This window comes from Erpetoichthys calabaricus, chromosome 5, assembly GCF_900747795.2.
Source record: "Erpetoichthys calabaricus chromosome 5, fErpCal1.3, whole genome shotgun sequence".
In the NCBI taxonomy this organism is placed as follows: Eukaryota; Metazoa; Chordata; class Cladistia; order Polypteriformes; family Polypteridae; genus Erpetoichthys; species Erpetoichthys calabaricus.
The window spans coordinates 202,197,319-202,221,622 of record NC_041398.2 but is presented as its reverse complement, the minus strand read 5'-3'; the positions used below and the strand labels follow the sequence as shown (position 1 = coordinate 202,221,622).

Below are 24,304 nucleotides of genomic sequence, written 5' to 3'. Positions count from 1 at the left end.
AAAGCTACTTGATGCACTTCATGGTCGCAGTATCTAAAATATAGCCAGGCAGAAAATAACCCTGAGTAAAGCTCAAGTCTGTTGTAAGTCAGCTTCAGAATTGTGTTGCCACCAGTGCAGAGCTGGCTCAGTATTGGCAACAGGTGGGTGTGAGTGCATCTGCATGCACAGTGAGACGAAGACTTTTGGACAACAGCCTTGTGTTAAGAAGGGCAGTAAAAAGCCACTTCCATCCCAAAAAAACATCAAGGACAGTCTGAGGTTCTGCAGGAAGTACAAGGATTAGACAGCAGAAGACTGATTCAAAGTGTTTTTTTCAGATGAATCCTCCTTCCGATTGTTTGGGACATCTAGAAAATCGATTGTCTGGAGAAGGAAAAGGTGAACGCTACCATGAGTCCTGTGTCGTGCCAAGAGTGAAGCATCCTGAGACAGTCCATGTGTGCTGTTGCTTCTCATCCAAGAGAGTGGGCCTACTCACAATTCTGCCCAAGAACTCTGCCATAAATAAAGAATGGTATCAAAATGTCTTCTAAGAGCAACTTCTCCCAACAATCCATGCGAAATATGGTGATGATCTGTGTATTTTCCAGCATGATGGAGCACAATGTCACAAGGCAAAAGTGATAATGAAGTGGCTCAGAGATCATAACATTGAAAGACTGGACCCATGGCCAGGAAACTCCCCAGATCTTACTCCCATTGAGAAAACTGTGGTCAGTTTTCAAAAAGCAGGTGGACAAGCAGAAGCTTCACCATCAGTCAGGATTTCGCCCAGAAGCTGATATCCAGCATACCATAGCGAATTGTAGAACTTTTGAAGAAGAAGGGTCAACACTGTAAATATAGACTCTTTACATAAATTTGACATATTTGCCAATAAAGCCTTTGAAACTTATGAAATGTTTACAATTGTTCTTCAGTATACCATAGAAACATGTAAAAAAAATAATCTGAAAATGCTGAAGCAGCAAAGTGTGCAAAACACAACATTTGTGTCACTGCCAGAACTTTTGGCCACTACTGTAGACAATGACCAGGTGCAGAATTGAAGCATAGAATGCCAGACCCATGAGAAAGCAGTGCTAACCACTATGCCATTGTGGTGCCCCATGCAGAAAATCATCCCTAAAAATTTACCAAAATATCTTGGCATAGTTCTCCTGATTTGGTTACTACAGTCAGTTTTCTCAATTGTGAGCCTGCTGATGCCATCATTTCTCAGGTTCAGATTATGGCTTTACCTTTTTAACTCTTCCCCATTTATTTTGAAGCTCTGGAGTGCAGTGACAGTAAGTTTTTTGTTTGCCTCCTAGCTGAGCACCTGTTTTCATATCAAAGTCACATGCAGGTTGTTAACGAGTCACATTTCTGGAATCCATCTACTTTTCAAAGAGCGTTAAAACTTACTCTGGCTAAGTTAAAATATTGGATAGCTAGTGGTCAGGGAGGTCATGTTGTTTTGCCTATAAATGTCTGATTGCTTTTCTTTCAAAGGAAAGATTTTATCCAATATAAAAACCTGAATTAGGATCAAAGTGGTAACACATTGCGATTTTCGGTTAGGCTTATGTCTTTTCCGATAGCTGTATGTCAGCCTCAGCGTGCCACCAGTTTCGCAGTATGTTTCCATATCAAAGTGATGGGCAGGTCCTCCACAAATAAGATAACTAAAATCCTTGGTCTAACAGCTTTCCAAAGTGACTGCAAGCTGTGCAGAAGCCTGTGTTGTGCCATGGAATCTTTAGTTGCTGTCAAAAGAAACCGGAAGTTTCTTTACACACATCAAATTACATTTCATAAAGCACACATCTTTAAAAAGTAGAAATATTTTACTTTTACATACAGTTGTAATTAAAAAAATAACTTAATAGTTTTATTTGCTTAAATCATATTATACAGGCAATGACGCTATGTGCTATGAGTGTGTCAGCTGACCTGTACGACCCTCTGAACAGAGCTCTCAAACTGGCTGTATGATTCATCTGACTGTATGTGATAAGGTTTATAAAAAGTTTAAGCAGATAAGTAATGTTTCATAATAGCAGAATGTTTTTGTTCAGTTCACTTTTAGTCAGAATTCTTAGTAAATTAACTCTTTTCAAAACTGGTTTTATCCTTTTTAAAATGTAGGTTTACCATTCATCTGTACATAAACTGATTTTTTTTCATAGATGTTCTAGCTTCTTTTATCATATTTATAATGTTTATATGCTGTGCAATTCACTACATAAATACATTTTGAAAGTTCAATACCTGGCCTTCATTTGGACACACAGAAAAAGAATTTTGAGCAAACATTGATGAGGCAATGCTTAGTTATTTGAAAAGAAGAAAAAGAAAATCCTGTTTTTCTACTGATTCAATATATTAAAAATGTATGTATGAATTGTTGACATTTCATAACATGTTTTTAGTTGGAAGCTTATTTCAACACTTTTGACAATAAAATAGCAATCAAAGTGTATTTTTTAGTTAAAGCATAGTTAAAATTGAGCTATGGTACAAGCTATATAATTAAGTGCATAAGCGTCAATAGTGGTGAGATGAAGGCTCACAATAATCAGGAATCAGTGGATTGGAGTTCCACCTACAGAAAACAAGGAACCATAGGATAAAACACATAACATACATACTACAGTATATTATAAATATACACAACACTATTAGCAAAAATTGAATGTTCACAATAAACACATGAAAATATACTTCAGAATAAATGAAAATGCTAAAGAAATGAAAATAAACATAAGCTTTGAAACACATCTTGGCTGTAGCATAACACTAGATGAGAAAATCCCTGTTAATTACTGGAGAGAGTTGCACAGTTGTAGTAAAGTAAGTTTTGCTCATATCCAGTCACTGATAGAATGACAGAAGAGGGCTCCTCTTATTATATTTTGTCTTGTGAGTATAACAAAAGACAAAGTGGTAGGCAGAGTCCGGTCAAGTCACGGATCTTCCTCCAGGTCAGAAGTTCTCTGGTCCTTCTTATAATGCGCTCCTGTGTTCCTGTCATTTTAGTCTGCACATATTTTTATAGAGTTTTTATAGTCCAAATAAAGGCTGATAGTTAGAAAGCAGTTAATCATCTTACAGAATTTAAAAAGAGCTATAAATGTAAAATAAACAACTTGCCATATGGCCAAACATTACTCTAAAAAAATCATTACTCAATCTAAATAAAGTCGGAACAGTGATGATCATTTTAGTATGTGTTTGGAGCCGGTGGATTTTAGAATAGAATTGCTCCTGTAAATTTTTCAAGGATATTTTGAGTGCATATACTATAGGTATTACAAGTATGTTTTATCATATTATCAGATCACATATGGCTTGTACCTAACACAAAAACTACTAACTAACCACTTTAGGTACTTCTAGCTGGAAGAAAGGAAGAAATATGAAAAGAATCTATGTATTTATCTATTACTGGTAACTGTCGTGTAGTAGGTCTGCAACTTAACATTTTAGTGGCCCATTTTTAAATAAATAAATAATTGAATAGCTGGCTCGATCTCCAAGGTGTATGATTGAGGCACTGCACCCATGAAGGCACATAAGGGACAGCCTGCACGAGAGTAGGAGCAGAAAGAAAAAACAATAGAGGTTAAAGAAAGGAGAGAGAAAGGCAGGAGTGGAAAGGCAGGAGTGAGCAAGAGTTGGTGCAAAATGGGATGAAGCAGGTTGATAGGAATGGAGCCCGAAGGAAGAAGCGTGTAGTCGGCACTTAGAAGGGGGCTGAGAGATCGCGCCTGTTGAGGAACTATGGAGCAGGAGAGACCATTGTGCTCAGGGTGTGCTCTTGCTAGGAGGATCCAGAGATTGCCAGCGGTGCAAGCGAAGCAGGGTTCTGTGGCACCATGGGATTGGCAGCAGGGACACAGACTGGAATAAAAGGTTGTCTGTGCCTGTTGGATGGACGTCTCTCCGTGCTTTGGGGCCCAATCATGGTGAGGTGGAGAGACAAGTTTTAAAAAGAAGGCACCAGGACTCATAATAGTAAAGGACAGTCTCCTGCCTGTGAGATTTTAACCTCATTTTAATGGATCATTTATTTGGATTTTAACCTCGGATTATTTATTTATAATGGAATTTTTACACTGCACTTTTGAACACTGTGACTTTGATGGATTGTTTTATAAAAAGCACTTAACTCTTTGCACCTACCCCCTTGCTATGTTTGTGTGTTATGTATTTATCCCTCAAGTACATTATTTGGAGTAGCAGGTTTAAGAGGCTCCCTAGTGCAACTAGGAGTGTGGAGCTGACCCACACTGGCACGGTAGCCTCTTACCTGTCTCACCGTCTGTGCTCCACCCTGCATGTTTTCTTTCAAGGAACTTCTTTGGTAGGCTGCTCTCCGACTGAGGCGATTATTGCTTTCAACTTTCAAACCTTTCTTTCGACCCATTTTACCATCAGTAGAGGACTTTACAAACACATTCCCTTGTTAGATGAGGAATGAACAATTGAAACTTCTGGACCACTAGCAGCAGTTAGACACACAAAATGAAGAAAAATATTGTTTTATGATGAAGAGATAAGGCTCCCTACGGAGCCCATCAATTGACGTGAGTAAAAAGAAAAACATTATTATTTCTTGTGCACATGAGAAAATATCCTATGCTCATGAGATATTTTCACATGCTCATGGGAAACTTTTGCGTGCTCATGACATTTTACAATTTCTTGTGTGAACAAGAATTTTTCAGGATATTAATCACTCATGGGAATATCTTTCTGAACTAAAGACAGGACTCTTGACCAGTGAATGAGGGGAAGAGGCAGATCTTCAGTTCAAAATTAACTCCCATAAGACATTAGTTTCCTGTTTATGATGTGCGCTGATAATTATGGAAATATCTGGTCAACAATGTTTTAGCAAAGAAGATGTGTTTTGCACGTTTTCTGCATACAACTAGATAACTGACATGTTTATTATGTGACATGAGTAACATGAAATTTATATTTCTTTATGCCATGAACATTTTTTACATCATTTGCCATTGTACAGTACAGCACTCATCACTGTTGGCTTCTATTATATCATAATCTTTTTTGTCTCCATTCTGAATAAAAATTTAATATTAAAAGTTTTTTCCACCATCACTGAAAACTACATGGGGTAAGTAACTTTTAAAAAACAGCATTTGTGGGTGGAATATTCTTTTAGCCCATTATTGTCTTGTAAGAATGTTTTATTCACTATCCTACCTACTGTAAGTCTGCATCTCTAAATATTAATAATACAATACAATAATATAAATAATGTAAATATTTAAAAAGTCTGAATTAGCTTAAGCTGCATTAAATACTTGAAATATTAATGTGTGCTTCAATTTAAATATTTAAAATCTAAATATCAATTATAATATCGGAATTTATCATTTTACCACCTCTGATAGAGGTCCACAGAGGCTAGATCTCCAGTAAAGCATCAAAAATAACATCATGTTCATAATCACTGACCTTGAAATAGCCTAAAATGATAACCCACATGCTTATTTTTGAAATCTATCCTTTTTAACCTTTGCGATAACACCTTGTCCAACTAGATAACAAGACAAGTCATATATCATATGTGGGAGTTAGGTTCAGACAAAAAAAAATCTGAAGTGATTTTGAACTGTTCATAATTGATTCTTATGAACACAAAAATAAATGTGCCTACTCTAAAAACAATGCACTGAGAAATACAGTGGTGTGAAAAACTATTTGCCCCCTTCCTGATTTCTTATTCTTTTGCATGTTTGTCACACAAAATGTTTCTGATCATCAAACACATTTAACCATTAGTCAAATATAACACAAGTAAACACAAAATGCAGTTTTTAAATGATGGTGTTTATTATTTAGGGAGAAAAAAATCCAAACCTACATGGCCCTGTGTGAAAAAGTAATTGCCCCCTTGTTAAAAAATAACCTAACTGTGGTGTATCACACCTGAGTTCAATTTCCGTAGCCACCCCCAGGCCTGATTACTGCCACACCTGTTTCAATCAAGAAATCACTTAAATAGGAGCTGCCTGACACAGAGAAGTAGACCAAAAGCACCTCAAAAGATAGACATCATGCCAAGATCCAAAGAAATTCAGGAACAAATGAGAACAGAAGTAATTGAGATCTATCAGTCTGGTAAAGGTTATAAAGCCATTTCTAAAGCTTTGGGACTCCAGCGAACCACAGTGAGAGCCATTATCCACAAATGGCAAAAACATGGAACAGTGGTGAACCTTCCCAGGAGTGGCCGGCCGACCAAAATTACCCCAAGAGCGCAGAGACGACTCATCCGAGAGGTCACAAAAGACCCCAGGACAACGTCTAAAGAACTGCAGGCTTCACTTGCCTCAATTAAGGTCAGTGTTCACGACTCCACCATAAGAAAGAGACTGGGCAAAAACGGCCTGCATGGCAGATTTCCAAGACGCAAACCACTGTTAAGCAAAAAGAACATTAGGGCTCGTCTCAATTTTGCTAAGAAACATCTCAATGATTGCCAAGACTTTTGGGAAAATACCTTGTGGACTGATGAGACAAAAGTTGAACTTTTTGGAAGGCAAATGTCCCGTTACATCTGGCGTAAAAGGAACACAGCATTTCAGAAAAAGAACATCATACCAACAGTAAAATATGGTGGTGGTAGTGTGATGGTCTGGGGTTGTTTTGCTGCTTCAGGACCTGGAAGGCTTGCTGTGATAGATGGAACCATGAATTCTACTGTCTACCAAAAAATCCTGAAGGAGAATGTCCGGCCATCTGTTCGTCAACTCAAGCTGAAGCGATCTTGGGTGCTGCAACAGGACAATGACCCAAAACACACCAGCAAATCCACCTCTGAATGGCTGAAGAAAAACAAAATGAAGACTTTGGAGTGGCCTAGTCAAAGTCCTGACCTGAATCCAATTGAGATGCTATGGCATGACCTTAAAAAGGCGGTTCATGCTAGAAAACCCTCAAATAAAGCTGAATTACAGCAATTTTGCAAAGATGAGTGGGCCAAAATTCCTCCAGAGCGCTGTAAAAGACTCATTGCAAGTTATCGCAAATGCTTGATTGCAGTTATTGCTGCTAAGGGTGGCCCAACCAGTTATTAGGTTCAGGGGGCAATTACTTTTTCACACAGGGCCATGTAGGTTTGGATTTTTTTTTCTCCCTAAATAATAAAAACCACCATTTACAAACTGCATTTTGTGTTTACTTGTGTTATATTTGACTAATGGTTAAATGTGTTTGATGATCAGAAACATTTTGTGTGACAAAAATGCAAAAGAATAAGAAATCAGGAAGGGGGCAAATAGTTTTTCACACCACTGTATAAAGGCAGTGCTACATTTTAACAAAGCCACAAATCATAGTATACAAAAATGTTCATTTGGGTACTGCTATTATTCACTGCTCAAAAAAATTAAGGGAACACTTAAATCGCATATTGGATATCAATTAATGAAATATTTAAGTGGAAAACCTTACTGAGTAATACTGTGTAATTCATTGAGAACAAAATGATGTAACAACAGTCAATGGAAACCAAAATCAAAACAAATTGAGAACTGGAGTCGACATCACATCAAAAATCAAAATCAAAAACTGAAATCATAGGCTGATCCAGCTTGCATGAATTTCATCATGGCAACTCATAATGTGATTCAGTAGTGTATATGGTCTCCACGTGCTTTTTAATGTTTGGGCTTGCTCCAGATGCGATGGCAGATGGTGACATGGGGGATCTCGTCCTAGACCTGAATTAGGGCATCAGTGAGCTCTTGGACAGTTTGTGGTGCTACTTGGTGGCATTGGATGCACTGCTACATAACGTCCCAGAGGTTGGATTCAGGTGTGGGGAACATGCAGTTATTGGCATCAGGGTCTTCATCATCCAGGAACTACCTGTACACTCTGGTCATATGAGACTGGGCATTGTCCAGTGCTATGGAGGAACTTAGGGCTCACTGCACCAGCATAAGGTCTGACAATGGCTCTGAGTATTTCATCCCGGTACCTAACAGCGGTCAGTGTGCTGTTGCCTAGCACATGAAGATCTGTGTGACCCTCCAAGGATATGCTTTCCCAGACTATCATAGACCCAATGGGCATTCTGGATGATGTTGCAGGCTGCATAACTTTCACCACTGTGTCTCCAGACTTTTCATATCTGTCACATGTGCTCAGCATGAACTTGATGTCATATGTGAAGACAACAGAGCGTCAATGGTCGATCTGCTAATTGTGGTACTCTCTGGTGAATTCTCGAGCTGCACAGTGATGGGCTGTGAGCACAGGTCCCACTAGAGGACGTCGGGCCCTCATGCCACCCTCATGGAGTCTTTTTCTGACAGTTTGGTCAGAACCATGCACATTAGTAGCCAGCAGGAGGTCATTTTGTAGGGTTCTGGCAGTGCTCCTCCTGTTTCTCCTCACACAAAGGAGCAGATACCGGTCTTTGTCGCTCTTCAAACAGCCCTGTACAGCTCTCCTTGTGTAACAGTCCGTCTCCTGGTATCTCCTCCATGCTGTTAAGACTGTGGTAGGAGACACAGCAACCCTTCTTGCTTTGGCACTTACGGATGTGCCATCCTGGAGGAGCTGGACTACCTGTGCCACCTGAATCGGCTGTAGGTACCACCTCATGCTACCAGTAGTGACAAGGATACTAGCAAAACACAAAGAAGAATAGAGAGATTGAGTCTAGAGAAGAATCAAGTCAGGAAGGATAAGGAGAGAGTGGTTTTCTGTGGCCTGAAGTTTAGGAGTTGTCTTGCTGTTGCCTCTCCGGTGCACCTGTTGTCACTTTCATTCGCACCAAAGTGGGTGAAGTTGATTCACAATCATTTATGCTCCCTAACTGAGCAGATTGCTATCCCTGAAGCTTAATTGACTTGGTGTTAGACTGTGATGATTAAATGTTCACTTAATTTTTTGAGCAGAGAAGGAAATGCTTAAATTAAAAAACTTTCAAAAAATGCATGGATTGACAGTTAAATAACCTGAAGAGGATAAAAACACTGAAATGCCAATCCACTCATTTTTTTTTTTTAACTTTTTTTATTTCAGGATCACTGAAACGTAACCTGGAAGCAATTGGCAGAAAGCAAGAACCAACTGAATGCAAGCTGATTGCAGAGGACACTAATATGCATACCCACAAACACTAATGGCTGATGAAATTAAATGGGATGCTGGAAAAAGACCAGCATGCCTGGAGAAATAACATATAGACTTGGAGAGACCCCAAAACATGTTCTACTTAGGTGCATTCGCATATAATATGAGAAACACCTATTGTGATAGCCATGACTACCTGTTTGTCCGCATTAAAAAACGGCCCCAATTTTATTGAAATGTGGCACACTTATTAAATGTGTCTAGACAATTCATTTTTCTTTAATATATCTTGATAATTGAAAAGCATTGGCAAATTTGCAAGCTTGTCTATCTGAAAATGGAGAAACATTCTGTGCAACTCCAGCTACAAATTAGTTTACTGTGTGAATTTTACATTGAAAGTGGTTACACCATCTTTTTTGTTTTGTATATTTTCCTGTTTTTCACATCCAATAGACGCTACTGTAGGTAAATAGTTCATCAACACAAGTTAATGAAAAACCAGCAGCTTACATGCGCAGGGTAGAAAGTTGCTCTCACTGCACTGTTGTATGTATCTTCGTCCTTCCAATGCTTTAATTAGTAACAGGTAAGATAAATTATGTTACTAACCGTAAAACTATAAAACGCAAGCAAGGAAAACAAAATGTTATTATCTATTGTAACAAAAGGCACTATAATGGCGCCTGACCCGACACACAGATACGGGAGGCACACTGATAAAACAAATAAATGTTTTATTTCTATTTCTTCGGCTGTGGGCAATGCCTTCCCTGTTCCACACAGGCAAAACACAGTCCCACAAACACCACTCCTCTCCGGCAAGCTTTGTCTCCCTCCTCCTGACTCCGGCTCCCGAGTGGTGATTGCTGGCCCCTTTTATAGTTCACCCGGGTGTGGTGAAAACACTGCCCATAAGAACTCAGCAGCTCCTGCTGCAGCACCCCCTGGTGGCACCTGCGGATCCCAACAGGGCTGCACCAAACTCCAACTCCCATGAAGCTCTGCGGGAGTCCGAGGCACCGTTGCAACACAGGGAGGTTGCCATCTAGCATCCCGGGGGATGTATTGGGTAGCCCATGCTTGCTCCCCCGGAACATATACTGAAGGGGATCCTGGCCAGGCAAGGGCCCCAGCCATCCGCCACACTATATATGAATAAAGTACTCTGTGGTGTGTAAGCCATTGTGCACAGAGCAAATAAACATTTAGTCAGTACAATTTGCCTTATACTAAACCAGCTCACAACTTCATTATCTACACATTGTGGTGATTCAGTATTTCACTGTCACTATAATTTACTAGGGTGGCCAGACATCTAGGTGACAGGGACAGTCCTGATTTTCAGGCTATGCGTCCTGATAAATATCCAAAGAATATCAAAATGTCCAAACATTGCTCCACAGAAACAACATCCTCATAATATATTTAGAACAGCATGTACAAAACTCTAAGGTGTATCACCCATAGCTCAAATATATTTATATACATATAATAGCATGGTCAAAACTCCAACGAGAATAGCTTAATTAAGTATGTGTATTAAATTTGAATAGCCATTACCAAGAGGAGCAAGAAGCAGACAAAAGCAGACAGTAATGCCATTTATTTGTTCACACTTAAGACATTATATGGAATCATATATATTACTATGTGAAAGTGTTGCCCCCCTACCACCACGTGCAGTTATTTGGCGCTGTTGATAATGAGATAAAGAAATGAGGATGTGCTTTATGCATTGTCATACATGCTATACAAGTGTCCTGGTTAGGGACTTTGAAAATCTGGTCATCAGAGTGGCCAATTTACTGGATATCTGTAACAGTTACTCGCTGTGATAAAGTTTGCCTTTCACTTTGTTTTTCGCTAATAATTTGTCATTACTGAATAGCATGGTAAGTCCTATTTCAAAATTGCAAAGAAGCAAAGAAGGAATCAGTTACAGAGGTTTTTATTTTTATTTACTTATTTTTTATTTAGGGTTATGTTATTGACAACTGCAAATTGCCACTGTGTGTAAAAATGGCATGTTTGTGAGTGAGAGTAGTCCTTGTGATTGACTAGGGTCCTGTATAAAACCTCTTTTCAGCCTTTTGCTCAATCCTGGTGAGAAAACATTTGGTCCATGGAAGGCTACAGTGTCTGCACAGCCCTATAATGCACCTGAGTGTTACTCCACGTGTACAATTTGTAACTTGTTATAAAAGTATTGTACAGTTTGCAAGTTTAGCATCTGCTCCGGCTATAACTAACTCTCCTAAAAAAGCCTGACTCGGAAAGGGCAGTTGATGTTTACATTTAATATTTCCAGCATCATCATTTTAAAATTCACTCTTTCCCACTAAACTGACAAAGACAAAGAAAATAGGTGAGGGGAATTATATTATCCTTCTATGAGAGAAAAAGGTATCCTCATTGTGCAAAAGGCCAGAATTAGGAGTGGGTTGAGTCCTCTCAGTTTGGCTGGCTCTGCAGTTCAGGCATTGGACAGCTCTGTGCAGGTCTTTGACCTATACGGAAATTATGCAACACACCACAGGATGACATTACATATCAATACACGACCCGAGTGTAGTCATGTTAATCATTAAGAGACATACAAGCCTGCTAACTCCTGTAATTTGATTTCTTGAAGAGTATGAGAATGAAATGGAAGCTTTAAGTTTGCTATTATTCAGTTGGACTGATAAGAAGTAGGTCTTCATATTTTTTACTCTTCTTGTACTTAATGAAAAACATTCTTTTGAAATCTAATGCCAACATTCAATACATGTGAGCAGATGTTTGGAGAAAAATAGAAATTACTAAAATGCTAAATATTGTAAGATAACAGGCTTAATTATATATTACTTGTCAAAAGGCCAGAGAGGACAACACCCTGCCTGCATTGAGTATCAAGCTGCTGGGAGAGGCTAATGGCCTGCAACTTGGAATTGGATTAGTATGACAAGTCAAATCGTATTTTAGATATCTGAACATATTTTAAAAGATTGCTAAATTATTTACTACTAGTCATCCCCTGCGGCTCCGCCCGCATAGAGGTGAAACAGGACAGTGAGGGGGGCCCTGCCCGGCTCCCCACTCCTGACGTCACACTTTTCCCTCCCCTTGGCTTGCAGTCTGTGTCTCGGATTAGCAAGAATATATCGCTCCTGCAAGCAAACTATGATTCTTAGAGCGATGAGAAGTCACAAAATCAATTGGAATGTTCAAGCAAATTATAGAAAAAACCTGATCTAAATCCATTAAGTAGTTCTCTCGTTCGCTAGCTAAGTGGAGGTAAGGAACACCCTGAGGTTGGCACATGAGTGAGGAGGGCCCCGCCCCCCTTCCCCTCGGCCCGTTGCATCTCTCACGGATTCACGCAAATAAATTGGTACCGCAAGTAAACTATGATATACTAGCCAACCCATGGCGTAGCATACGCCACATAATTATGTATTGATGGGTGAACACTTCCTGAAAGACACAGTTGTCCAAATGGGGTGGGTTTGAGGATACGACTGTAGGTGAATGAAAAGATGGAACTCTGCAGAGAGCAACATACAATTGTCCGTGACTCAAAACTGGAGGACCGCCATCACACCTCCACCTCCCAGAGCAAGGGACGGGGCTTGACGGCGCTCGGGCGCAGAGGGCGGAACGGGGGGAGAGGGGAAGGACGCCCATTCCGCCCCCTCCGCCCGGCCCTCCCGCCATTCTAGTCTGCTGATTTCTTAGTCATCTCTTAGTCATCGTTCAGTACGCACCACCTGCTCATTTGCCCGCCCCCAACTTCTCACCTGAGTCGCTTTCGTCTGTGTACAGTCCACATGCACCTGTGAGTCACGTTGACTGTTCATTTTCCAAACACCGCCTCAGTCGCTTTTGTCTCTGCTACATTCCACATGCACCTCTGAGCCACGTTGACTTATCATTGTTCTTTGCGGTTCCGGCTGCTTTTCTATATATAATCCACCAAGTCACCCAACCATGGTAGTAATAGCGACAGGGGGTGTGTACAAAGGACAGGGACTTAATCAGTGTGAGCGTATGACCCGCACTTACTGGGAATTCCTCGTTCGTGGGGAACAATTGCAAGCCCCGGTCTCCATCACGAATAGGGTTCAATGGCTTAGCCACGCCTCTCGACACCGGGTAGACACACGTTGATCCATTCAGTGTAGCGCGCGTGCAGCACCGGACATCTAAGGGCATCACAGACCTGTAATTGCTCAATCTCACGTGGCTGAAAGCCACTTGTCCCTCTAAGAAGTTGGACACCGACAGCTCTTTTGTCGCGTAACTATTTAGTAGGAGGGAGTCTCGTTCGTTATCGGAATTAACTAGACAAATCACTCCACCAACTAAGAACGGCCATGCACCACCACCTACAGAATCGAGAAAGAGCTGTCAATCTGTCAATCCTCTCCGTGTCCGGGCCGGGTGAGGTTTCCCGTGTTGAGTCAAATTAAGCAAAAGGCTCCACACCTGGTGGTGCCCTTCCGTCACCTTTAAGTTTCAGCTTTGCAACCATACTCCCCCTAGAACCCAAAGACTTTGGTTACCCAGTTGGCTGCCCGGCAGGGCATGGGAATAACGCCACCAGATCACCAGTCGGCATTGTTTATGGTTGGAACTACGACAGTATGTGATCGTCTTCGAACCTCCGACTTTTGTTCTTGATTAATGATAACATTCTTGTTTTCGCTCTCGCTCGAATTGTTGGTGGGCGGGGCTCTGTGAGTTGGTGGGCGTGGCTCTGTCGTACGTGTGCCATGGTTGGCTGCTTAGTGAATTGTTTGTTGGCGGGGCTCTGTCTTTCGTGCGTCTTGCTTGCCATGGACTTAGTGAATTCTTAGAGTTGGTGGGCGTGGCTCTGTGAGTTGTCGTCGTATCCCATGGTGTTAGAGTTGGTGGGCAGGTCTCTGTGAGTTGGTGGGCGTGGCTATGTCGTGCTTATCGCATGGTTGTCTTGTGTGCCTTGTCGGCTGCTTAGTGAATTATATATATAGATAGCGCAATGAGAGAAGTCACAAATTATATAAAAGCAAATTATATAAAAAAACTTGATTTAAATCTGTTAAGTAGTTTTCTCGTGAAAAGCGAGCAGACATATTTTATATAGATAAAGATTATCTTTAAATATGCAAAAGATAATCTTAAAGATATCTGTAACTTATGTAAAGTCAATAACCATATACTTTATTTATAGGTGTTTTTAATGCCCAATTATCTCTTTAATTATTTATGTATTTAGGTAATTTGTATCCTAATAATACTTGCTGCATGTATTGCAGCATATGTATGGTCTGTTTTAAAATAAGTCAAAAGTAAAATGTGCTGAAATGAAAACAAAACAAGGCTTTATACCAAACTTCCTTATAGACAGGTGTTATTTAGATGAAATTAGCAGTGCTGCATATGGGGTTATAAAAACCTCTTCATGCAAAAAACACTTTTTTGCTAAGTAGAAGAAAATGTAAATGGCTATGCCACTTTCAGTTTCATTTGTCCCTTTAATGATCACACAGCGCGAAGGCTATAAGAGTTCTCTTGTGGTAGACCACCTGGACCCACTACAGTTTGCCTATTAGACAAAGATTGAAGTGGAAAATGCAATTATCAATCTGCTCTGCAAGGTTAACTCCCATTTAAACAAAGCTTGCCACACTGTGAGGAGTAAGTTTTTTGATTTCTTCAGTGCCTTCAGTGCCATCTATTCCTATTTAGGGGTGAGCACAGCCATATGCAGGTGGATGAGCCAATTGTGTCTTGGACAACAAACTATCTGCTGGCCAGACCACAGTTTGTGAGGCTCCATGACTGTGTCTCTGATATGGATGTGAGCAGGGCTGGAGTACAACAAGAGTATACATTTAACACTAGGTCATATCACTTGCAGAAATTCTCTGATAATTCTGCACTAATGGAATGTACTGACAAAGGAAATGAAACAGAGGTGGAAAACTTTCTTTCTTAGTACAGAAATAATTATGTGTAACTTAACATCAGCAAAACTGAGAAACTGGTTACTGGCTTTCTGCACACCAAAGAGCCTCTATGCTCCCTATGCCCCAATTACATTAGGAGAACTGTGAATACTGCACATTTATGTTGGCCAAAACATTTTTTTGCATGTACACCATGTAGGAGGAAAATGGGCATCCTAGCCAGAACGGATGATATTTCATTACCCAGACGGGAGGGAGGTCTGTGAGATGACACAAGCGAGTTGGGCGGTGGGACAAAGAAATAAATTTGTACCTGACTGGTATGCTTTAATAGACGAATTGAGAAAAACAGAGGATCAGGAGTGGTTCCACCTCCCATACACTAGTTGGCAGTGGTCCTCATATGGTAACCCAATCAAGACACCCACATGGGTGCTTGGGAGCTGGAGTCCAACCCTGTCGGGTTCCCTGGAGACTGATAGAGGGTGCCATTGGGGGAGGACCACCTTACTTTTTCTATGGCCCAGAAGTGCTTCCTTGATTACACAGCGTGACACCGGAAGTATTCCTGGGTCTGCCTTAAAAGGACCCCGGTGCCTCACATCATTGAGTCAGAGCCAGAAGGCAGCAGGCAACACACAGTGGAGGGTGGATGGAGGAAGAATGGTCAGATTTTATTTAGATACTTGTGGCTAATTTCTGGAGAGGATTGTGAGAATTGCCTTGTAAGTGCCTGTTGACTTGCATCATCTCATTGGCCTTCCCTCTGGGTAGTAAAATATCCTCTGTTCTGGCCGAGATGCCCGTTCTCTTCTTACAACCCATGGCATACAGAAACCAGATGTAGTGCCTCGCTGGTCAGTTAATGGCTTCCAGCACAGCAGTAATGATGGAGTGAAGCGAGGCTAAGATACACCTGGCCTGTTGGCCATTTCTTCACAGCTAACGTGTAGGTTTGTTCCTGTTAAAGAGTAACTAAAATACAGTCTGTGCATCATATTCATCATTTTTGAAGTATAATATGTTTGTCACGTCAATACATATTATAACAGCAGCTCGGTGATCTGAATTATTAAGCATGTGAGTTGTCATTTTAGCTAGTTTGGCTGGTTGGTTGTCATTTCAAAGTTTCTCCAAAATGTTTCATACACAGGAATCAGAGTTGCTATCCCCTGTGGACTTTTCTTTTATAAATCCCACCGTTTGCATGGGAAGCTCCGTACATACATTTCAAGCCTCTTTTTGAGCATACACAAACATTATAAATGAGACCCCCTGAGCTTCATATTGACAGGTACAAATAAGAAATAGATTGGTAATGTAAATCAATTACAAAACAAGGGAAAAATGAATATATTACAATCAAAGGCAAAGAAAAGTTACTGGTAAATACATTCTAAAAGAAAGTAATGATTGGGTCAAATTTTGAAATATCTGTACATTTAACGTAGAAAAGAGAACAATACATGAGAATAAAACAAAGCAAAAGTCAGAGGTGGAGCTCCAGTGTGATCCTAATAATTAAAGAACTAAAGACCTGGATCTCTAAATACGAACCTTGGAGACCAACTGCAATCACTACCTTAATGTTACCCAAAACTATATATACCGTACAGTACAGTGGGCACAAACAGCTTCTGCTTTCAGCATCTTGTTATGACTCATGTTCATGGCAAGCTGACCTACATCCGAACCTCCGAAGAGAGTTAACCAATTTATTCCACACACTTGAATTCACACAAGACAAGTGCTTTGAGCATTAAAAGAGCACCTGGTTCATTGTTAATTTTAGCAGTGGCAGGACTCATCCCTCTTAACCAGATGAAAAAGGTAGCAAATTTTCATATTTCATGACTGAAGAATTTGGAAAACTACTTACAAATTTTGACCTCCACAATATAGACAACTTTGTTCTCAATCCACAATTTTAAATACAAGTAACTAATGTCCATTAATGCTTACTTCACTCGTCCATAATTCAGCAAATGCACTGGCATCTGTGGATCTACTACTACAAACTGTGACCATCTTCTTTACCCCCCACCCCATTATTTACAGATTATTTCAGTAGCCATGCACTTTTTGCATGTGCTTAGAATGTATGTCTTACAACTGACTTCTGTGTAGACTGTCTCAAGCTATCACATCACCTTATACGGCCCTTCCTTCCAGACACTATGGCTGATTGTAGGCTTTTGCACTAATACAGTACTTCATGTGCATTCAGTGATGAATTCTGGCACACAACTGATTGTGCCATGGAAAGAACAATGATGCAATTAGAGCAATGCCAGTTTGAAACATTATGTTATGGTGATATTATATATTGTTTTTTTTCTCCAATCGCATCTGTGAGCCTATGAAGCTTCCACTGACATAAAGTGAAGTTTGCTTGTCATTAAGGCAGATACTCATAATAAGAATGTTGACAAAGATAGAGATAAAACTGCATTGAATTCAGTCAGAGTGGTCATACATTTAGTTTTTAGTTTTAATTGTTTTAAATTTCAATTTATGACAGTGAATTATTATTTTTTTTTTTTTTTAAATGTCCACTATTCTGGGAGTTTTGGTCCTTATAATGCAGGCCATGTGGTGCACATGTGACATCATGGAAGTCACAATATGAATTTAAGGATGCTTTTTTCAAATTAAAGGGAAGACTCCAGGGAAGGTTTAGGTTGAGCAAACATTTCAGTTTAGGAATTGTTTCTGACTTTGAGTTTAATGTTCCCTCATGAACACTCCTCTCTTGGAAAATAACTATAAAAGAAAATCAAAACAAAATCTTTGCCACTCTTCCATTAGAAGTTTTTTATGGAAAGTTCTTGATTGTCATGTCAGAATTTCTTTCATTAATAAATGTATTTATATTTTTGAATTTTTTCATCATGGCTCACCATCAGAAAAAAACACTCTTGATATATGTACAGTAGCTGTTTGACCCACCTTTAGTAAATAAGTCAGGCAGCAGCTAGCATGGGGACAGAGTCTACTGGCTCTTAAAGATTGAGGAGAAAGGGTTCTTTTTTTGTCTCACCACGTAAGTCTCAAAAAGTGAATTCATTCGACGGTTCATAATTGATAGATAGATAGATAGATAGATAGATAGATAGATAGATAGATAGATAGATAGATAGATAGATAGATACTTTGTACATTGAATTCAAGTCTTCAGTTTCTGTGTAAATGCCACACTGTTTAACATTATTCAAGCTGCTCTTCATGCAACATGGATCTGAATAAGTTGTTTGTGATCTCTAAACATTTGAGTATTTTGAACAGAGAATATACAGTACATGGCTGGCTTATGGTAGTCAAATTCATTATGGCCAAGTGACATAGTTCCAGATACAGATTCATGCAATACATGAAATAAGTGCAGGAAATTTCTTTGAAGTGGATATGAAGTAACATGATAGGTAGTACGGTATAGATTATATAGCTGCATCATGGATTAGGAGCCATGAGGCATTCCATGAATTTAAAAGAAAAGGAAGTAAGCTTATTTTTTTTTAACAAGTTGGAGTCAGAGAATGTAGTTTCAGCTTCCACAAGCTGAAATAACTGCACAACCAGTTAACACCTTGAGATAAAGAATACCATGAGACATGATAAAGGTTTGGGGCAGCCACCCGTATAATATATCCTGGCTGCAAAAGTTGAAATTGTTGAACAGACATGTTCACATGACTGAGTCCAAAACAGAACTGACTTAAGATAAGAAAGATGGCAGCTTTAAAGGCCCACTCAGGAAGTGATGTCATCTTCAGGGCCGGACCCGGAAGTGATATCATAGAGGGTGCCGGAACCTGGTAGGATTTCCTGGGAATGGTCTGCAAGTAACTGAGAAATTCAGTCAGCACACTGTGCCACCCCCTGGTCAGGGGTGGTATTACAACTACTCAGGCCCTTTAGCTGCCTCCTACTCGCACGTGTGTGACAACCTCTTTTTACCTTGTCTGATGCATCTCCATGTTGACCTGGACTTTCTGGAACCTCATCTCCAATCCTATCGCTGGATCTATACACTATCCCAAAATGTGTAATTTTAATATTGGACCAATCCCATTACATAAATAAGTTCTTTTACTATAGATAATTGTCTTTGCATTCTCTGGCTACAAATTCATTGGGAAATAAATGTCCACTATCCAAGTCAGTTTCTGACATGTTTGTATTTAAGCTATCACTAACACAGTACTGAGTCAGATGTAGTTTTATAATCACAAATCGTTTATCAATTATACTAGTAAATAAAGATAATTTAAAAGTTCATTTAAATTAATTTTCTTATTTCTAAAAAAATTAAGAACTAAGTAAGGGAGAAACAGGGACACAGGATTTCACATTTAACGCAAATAAAAATAATCTTATTTCACTATATTTTAGCCTTGGCAATTTTTTGCTTTGACATTTTTCAAAACTTACATTAAATTTGTAACACGACACTTTATGTACCCAATTATTAATTACCTTATTTTTAAACTTAGGTTCTGAAGAGACAGCATAAGAAGATCCAGCCTATACAAGAGGAGTCTTTACTAAAAGTTAAAGGACTGAGGTATATTTCTTGGGAATTCTGAATGTTACTCCTTTGTATTTACTTTTCCCAATAGCGAAGGTGCCCAGTGCTGTCCATGGTGGAATGAAGTCCAGATACAGCCACAAATGAAAGTTCTAGAGAGAAAAATTTTGACCCCAAACTAAATTTATATTGACTAAGCACACTGAAAAATTCTTCCTAGGGCACTTCCCTAATAAAGAGCAATAATGGCCACATTTCAGAACAGAACGTGGGCAATGGCCTTACCATGTGCAAAAAGGGACTCTGTGAAAAGTCTGTGATTTGCATATCAGACAAACAAACTCACATTCAGCATTATACATTAGATATTAGTTTGTTATCATGAGCTTCTTATCACATTGCACTATGAAAGTTAGTATGAATAACATTGCAGAGAGGAGCACAAAAATGGGGCCTTCGGGTTACTTTCTCTTGTGGCATCAAATATTTCCTGTGTCATGTCTCTCTGTCCTGTAATATTTCTTTATTCCGTATATTACAGATTCTTTGTCATTGTTAATGCAGTTTTTATGAGTTTATCTTGACTGCATATTTCTCATTTTATTGCCTTTGACCCTGATGTCCTGCACCTTTGACACTGCTAATATGTCATCATTCTATACAAATATTTATTGATAAACATACCCCTATCTCTTGGCTTTCTAGGGTGGACACACAATGCATTTTTTACTAAACCACAGTCTCTTGACTTAGCTCCTGAATCTTCCTTAAAGGGGTTCTCATTATTCATCCCTGCTTTTGAAGACTCAGCCCTATTCTTCTTGTTAGTGAGCCCTTTCCCCACCTTTTCTCTTGACATTAAGCTCAGAGAGGTCTCTGACTTTAAATTCTTTGCCTGGGTCATCTCGAGTCTAGCTCTGCAATTGTTTCTGGAGCACAAGGTGGCCCTTTATTTACTACAAGAACATAGGATAGACCCCATCCCTCTGCCCAAAAGTGGCTCCTGGTGTTCCTGCACCTCTCAACCACAAGTACTGCTTAAAGAGCCAGGTCTCCCAGGCTGCTGTAAGGCTCACTACCTTAAAAGGTTGACACAGTCCCATTGTGTTCATTCAAGATCCTTGTGCTGCCCTCCAACAAGCTGGGGGGTTTAGTAACGAATACATTAGTCTTTCTACACACAGTACATAAGTCTTTCTACAGCGTCTAAAACCATGCCTCACACTATTAATGCTTCCCTAAACCCACATTCTCTTTTCCTGATTGTCTTAAAATCAAAAATGGACCAAACAGCAAAAATATCTCATAGAATATTGACTTGTGTTCTCATTAACTGCTACGTCATTGGACGTGTCATCATTATATGTTAGAATTAATCAAGGAGCCTTATCTTGTGTAAATTGTGATGCACCTATTGTACAGTTATGATCACAATACATTCTAATTTTTGGTTGTTTTAGCGAACCATTCTAAATACTAACTAGTATCATTGAAAACGAAAATGATCAATTACGTGGATAGGTTAACATCTTTAATAACAACTGTATCTCTGGCTGCAGCTCGAAGCGGGGTACCACCATCGAGAGAGACGTGAAGAGAGCAAACCAAATGAACAACTTCTTCAACAGGTTTGACCACCCTAACCCACTCTCACATTCACCTCGGAGTATTACACCCTCCACACATCCTTCTTCTGATACCAGCATAGGAAAGACATCCCCACCCATAATTACAACAGCGCAAGTGAGCAGAGAGCTGAGGAGACTTCGTGCCAGCAAAGCAGCGGGTCCAGATGGAGTATCGCCACGACTGCTGAAGGTCTGTGCATCGGAGCTGGGGGGTCCTCTACAGCGCATCTTCAACCTGAGCCTGGAACAGGGGAGAGTCCCGAGGCTTTGGAAAACATCTTGTATCACCCCAGTCCCAAAGGTATCACGTCCTAGTGAGCTGAATGACTTTCGGCCTGTTGCTCTGACATCACATGTGATGAAGACCATGGAGAGGCTGCTGCTTCACCACCTTAGGCCACAGGTTCAACACGCCCTTGACCCTCTGCAGTTTGCATATCAGGAGAAGGTGGGAGCAGAGGATGCCATCATCTATATGCTACACCGATCCCTCTCTCACTTGGACAGAGGCAATGGTGCTGTAAGAATTATGTTTCTAGACTTCTCTAGCGCCTTCAACACAATCCAACCTCTGCTCCTTAGGGACAAGCTGACAGAGATGGGATTAGATTCATACCTAGTGGCATGGATCGTGGACTATCTTAAGACAGACCTCAGTATGTGCGTCTTGGGAACTGCACGTCTGACATTGTGGTCAGCAACACAGGAGCGCCACAGGGGACTGTACTTTCTCCGGTCCTGTTCAGCCTATATACATCGGACTTCCAATACAACTCGGAGTCCTGCCACGTGCAAAAGTTTGCTGATGACACTGCTATCGTGGGCTGCATCAGGAATTGCTGGAGGAGGAGTATAGGGACCTAATCAATGACTTTGTTAAATGGTGCGACTCAAACCACCTACACCTGAACACCAGCAAAACCAAAGAGCTGGTGGTGGATTTTAGGAGGCCCAGACCCCTCATAGACCCAGTGATCATCAAAGGTGACTATGTGCAGATGGTGCAGACCTATAAATATCTGGGAGTGCAGCTGGATGATAAATTAGACTGGACTGCCAATACTGATGCGCTGTGCAAGAAAGGACAGAGCCGGTTATACTACCTTAGAAGGCTGGCGTCCTTCAACATCTGCAATAAGATGCTGCAGATGTTCTATCAGACAGTTGTGGCGAGCACCCTCTTCTACGCAGTGGTGTGCTGGGGAGGCAGCATTAAGAGGAAAGACGCCTCACGTCTGGACAAACTGGTGAGGAAGGCAAGCTCTATTGTTGGCATGGAGCTGGACAGTTTAACATCTGTGGCAGAGCGAAGGGCGCTCAGCAGGCTCCTATCAATTATGGAAAATCCACTGCATCCACTTAATAGTATCATCTCCAGACAGAAGAGCAGCTTCAGCGACAGACTGCTGTCACTGTCCTGCTCCACTGACAGATTGAGGAGATCATTCCTCCCCCAAACTATGCGACTCTTTAATTCCATCCGGGGGGGTAAACGTTAACATTTAACATTATACATAGTTATTGTCTGTTTTTCACCTGCATTATTATCATTCTTTAATTTAATATATTTATTGTATCAGTATGCTGCTGCTGAAGAATGTGAATTTCCCATTGGGATTAATAAAGTATCTATCTATCTATCTATCTATCTATCTATCTATCTATCTATCTATCTATCTATCTATCTATCTATCTATTACTGACAGATCAATAATGTTTATTAATGAAAGCTTACTCTTTTTTTCACAGTTAAGAGCGACATAAGTGAGTAACAGAAGAAAAAATCATAAGGTATGGATACAATTTCATAATTAATGTGTTTGTGTTCCTATCTCACAGCTCCAGTAGACTAGGCTTGAATCACATCCGTGTCACATTGTGTGAGCAGTTTACACATTTTACTTGCATCTGTGTGAAGTGTTTTCTTTGGGCCCTCCGGTTTTCCTCCCACATCTCAAAGAAATAGATGTTGGATTAAGGTTCAGCTCATACATTAGGTGTAGATGTGAATGTGCCTTTCAGTGGGCTGGTGTCTAGTCCAGGGTTAGTCCCTTCTTTGTACTTAAGGCTGCTGGGATATGTACAACCCTAAAATTATATTACACAAATTCAGTAATTGATTGTATGTATGAAGGTTTTCTTGTCAATAATTTAATTCTATTTGAATACATTTTCTTTGGTATACAGTGATTATGATAGAGTATAAGAACAAACTGCATGGGCCTTTACAGCATATTCATGAAAGCAAGTTATCCTGTGTGAGGTAAATTTCAGGTTTCTAATATTGCAAGTAGATAAGAGTTGACATTTTTCTGCTTCATTTTAGTTGTCTCACTTGTTAAGATTTTAAACACTTAATTGCTTATTTTAGCCTGAAAAAGCTGCATTCGCTGTTTTTAATTACTCTTTAATGGGAATAAAATGCAAATGATAAAGGAACCAGCAGTTCTCCATCTAGCTTGTTTCCATTTACACCTGTGTGTATTCATTGTGAACTATCTGGTTTCATAAAATACTTAGAAAGAATCTGAAGAGAAAGTGAAGATTTCTCATTAATTTTAGGCTTCAAATCATTTGGATTGTATCATTAGAAAAGAAAATAATCTATGATTTATGAGTAACCTGACATTGTATAGTTAAAACACTAACAAATCATGGTGTTAAATAAGACCTTGGGGGTATTTTTCGTTCGTGGATTACTCGTTTAGCCGGATGTAATTGTTGATGATTTGGCATAATCCCGGATCTATCGGTTTTTCGAAACTCTTGCTGGATGTGTTGTCATAGCAGCACATCTAAATTCTCAAACCTGCACAGAGCAGGTTTGTTCTATGTAAACAAGGATTAGCTCACACACTTAATCAGTGTCCGTGCGTGGAATTCGCTCAGTCATGACTTTGCCGTTCATGAATGAGCCACCAATTGATATCGGTGCGCAAATTATAAGAAGAGAATTTCATATAGAGAGGGTTTTACGCGATCGGCAAGATCCTTTATTGTCTCCCGGAGGAAATTCTTTTCGAAAGATACCGCTTTAGCCAGGGGGGAATATTGTACCTCAAAGATTTATTAGCACCTTATATTCGAAGTCAAACTAGGCAAAGTCAGGC

At 40.0% G+C, this 24,304-nt stretch overlaps 1 protein-coding gene across 1 annotated transcript in view; it reads left to right on the top strand.

The window, feature by feature from the left end:
- The window catches only part of LOC114652866 (kinesin-like protein KIF27), a 118,618-nt gene that overhangs the window by 75,029 nt on the left and 19,285 nt on the right, over nucleotides 1-24,304 (top strand). Inside the window, exons 6-7 of the mRNA XM_051928613.1 lie at nucleotides 19,532-19,602; nucleotides 22,944-22,985. Coding sequence (XP_051784573.1) covers nucleotides 19,532-19,602; nucleotides 22,944-22,947 — 75 coding nt within the window. The 3' untranslated portion in view covers nucleotides 22,948-22,985. The remainder of the gene's footprint in view (nucleotides 1-19,531; nucleotides 19,603-22,943; nucleotides 22,986-24,304) is intronic.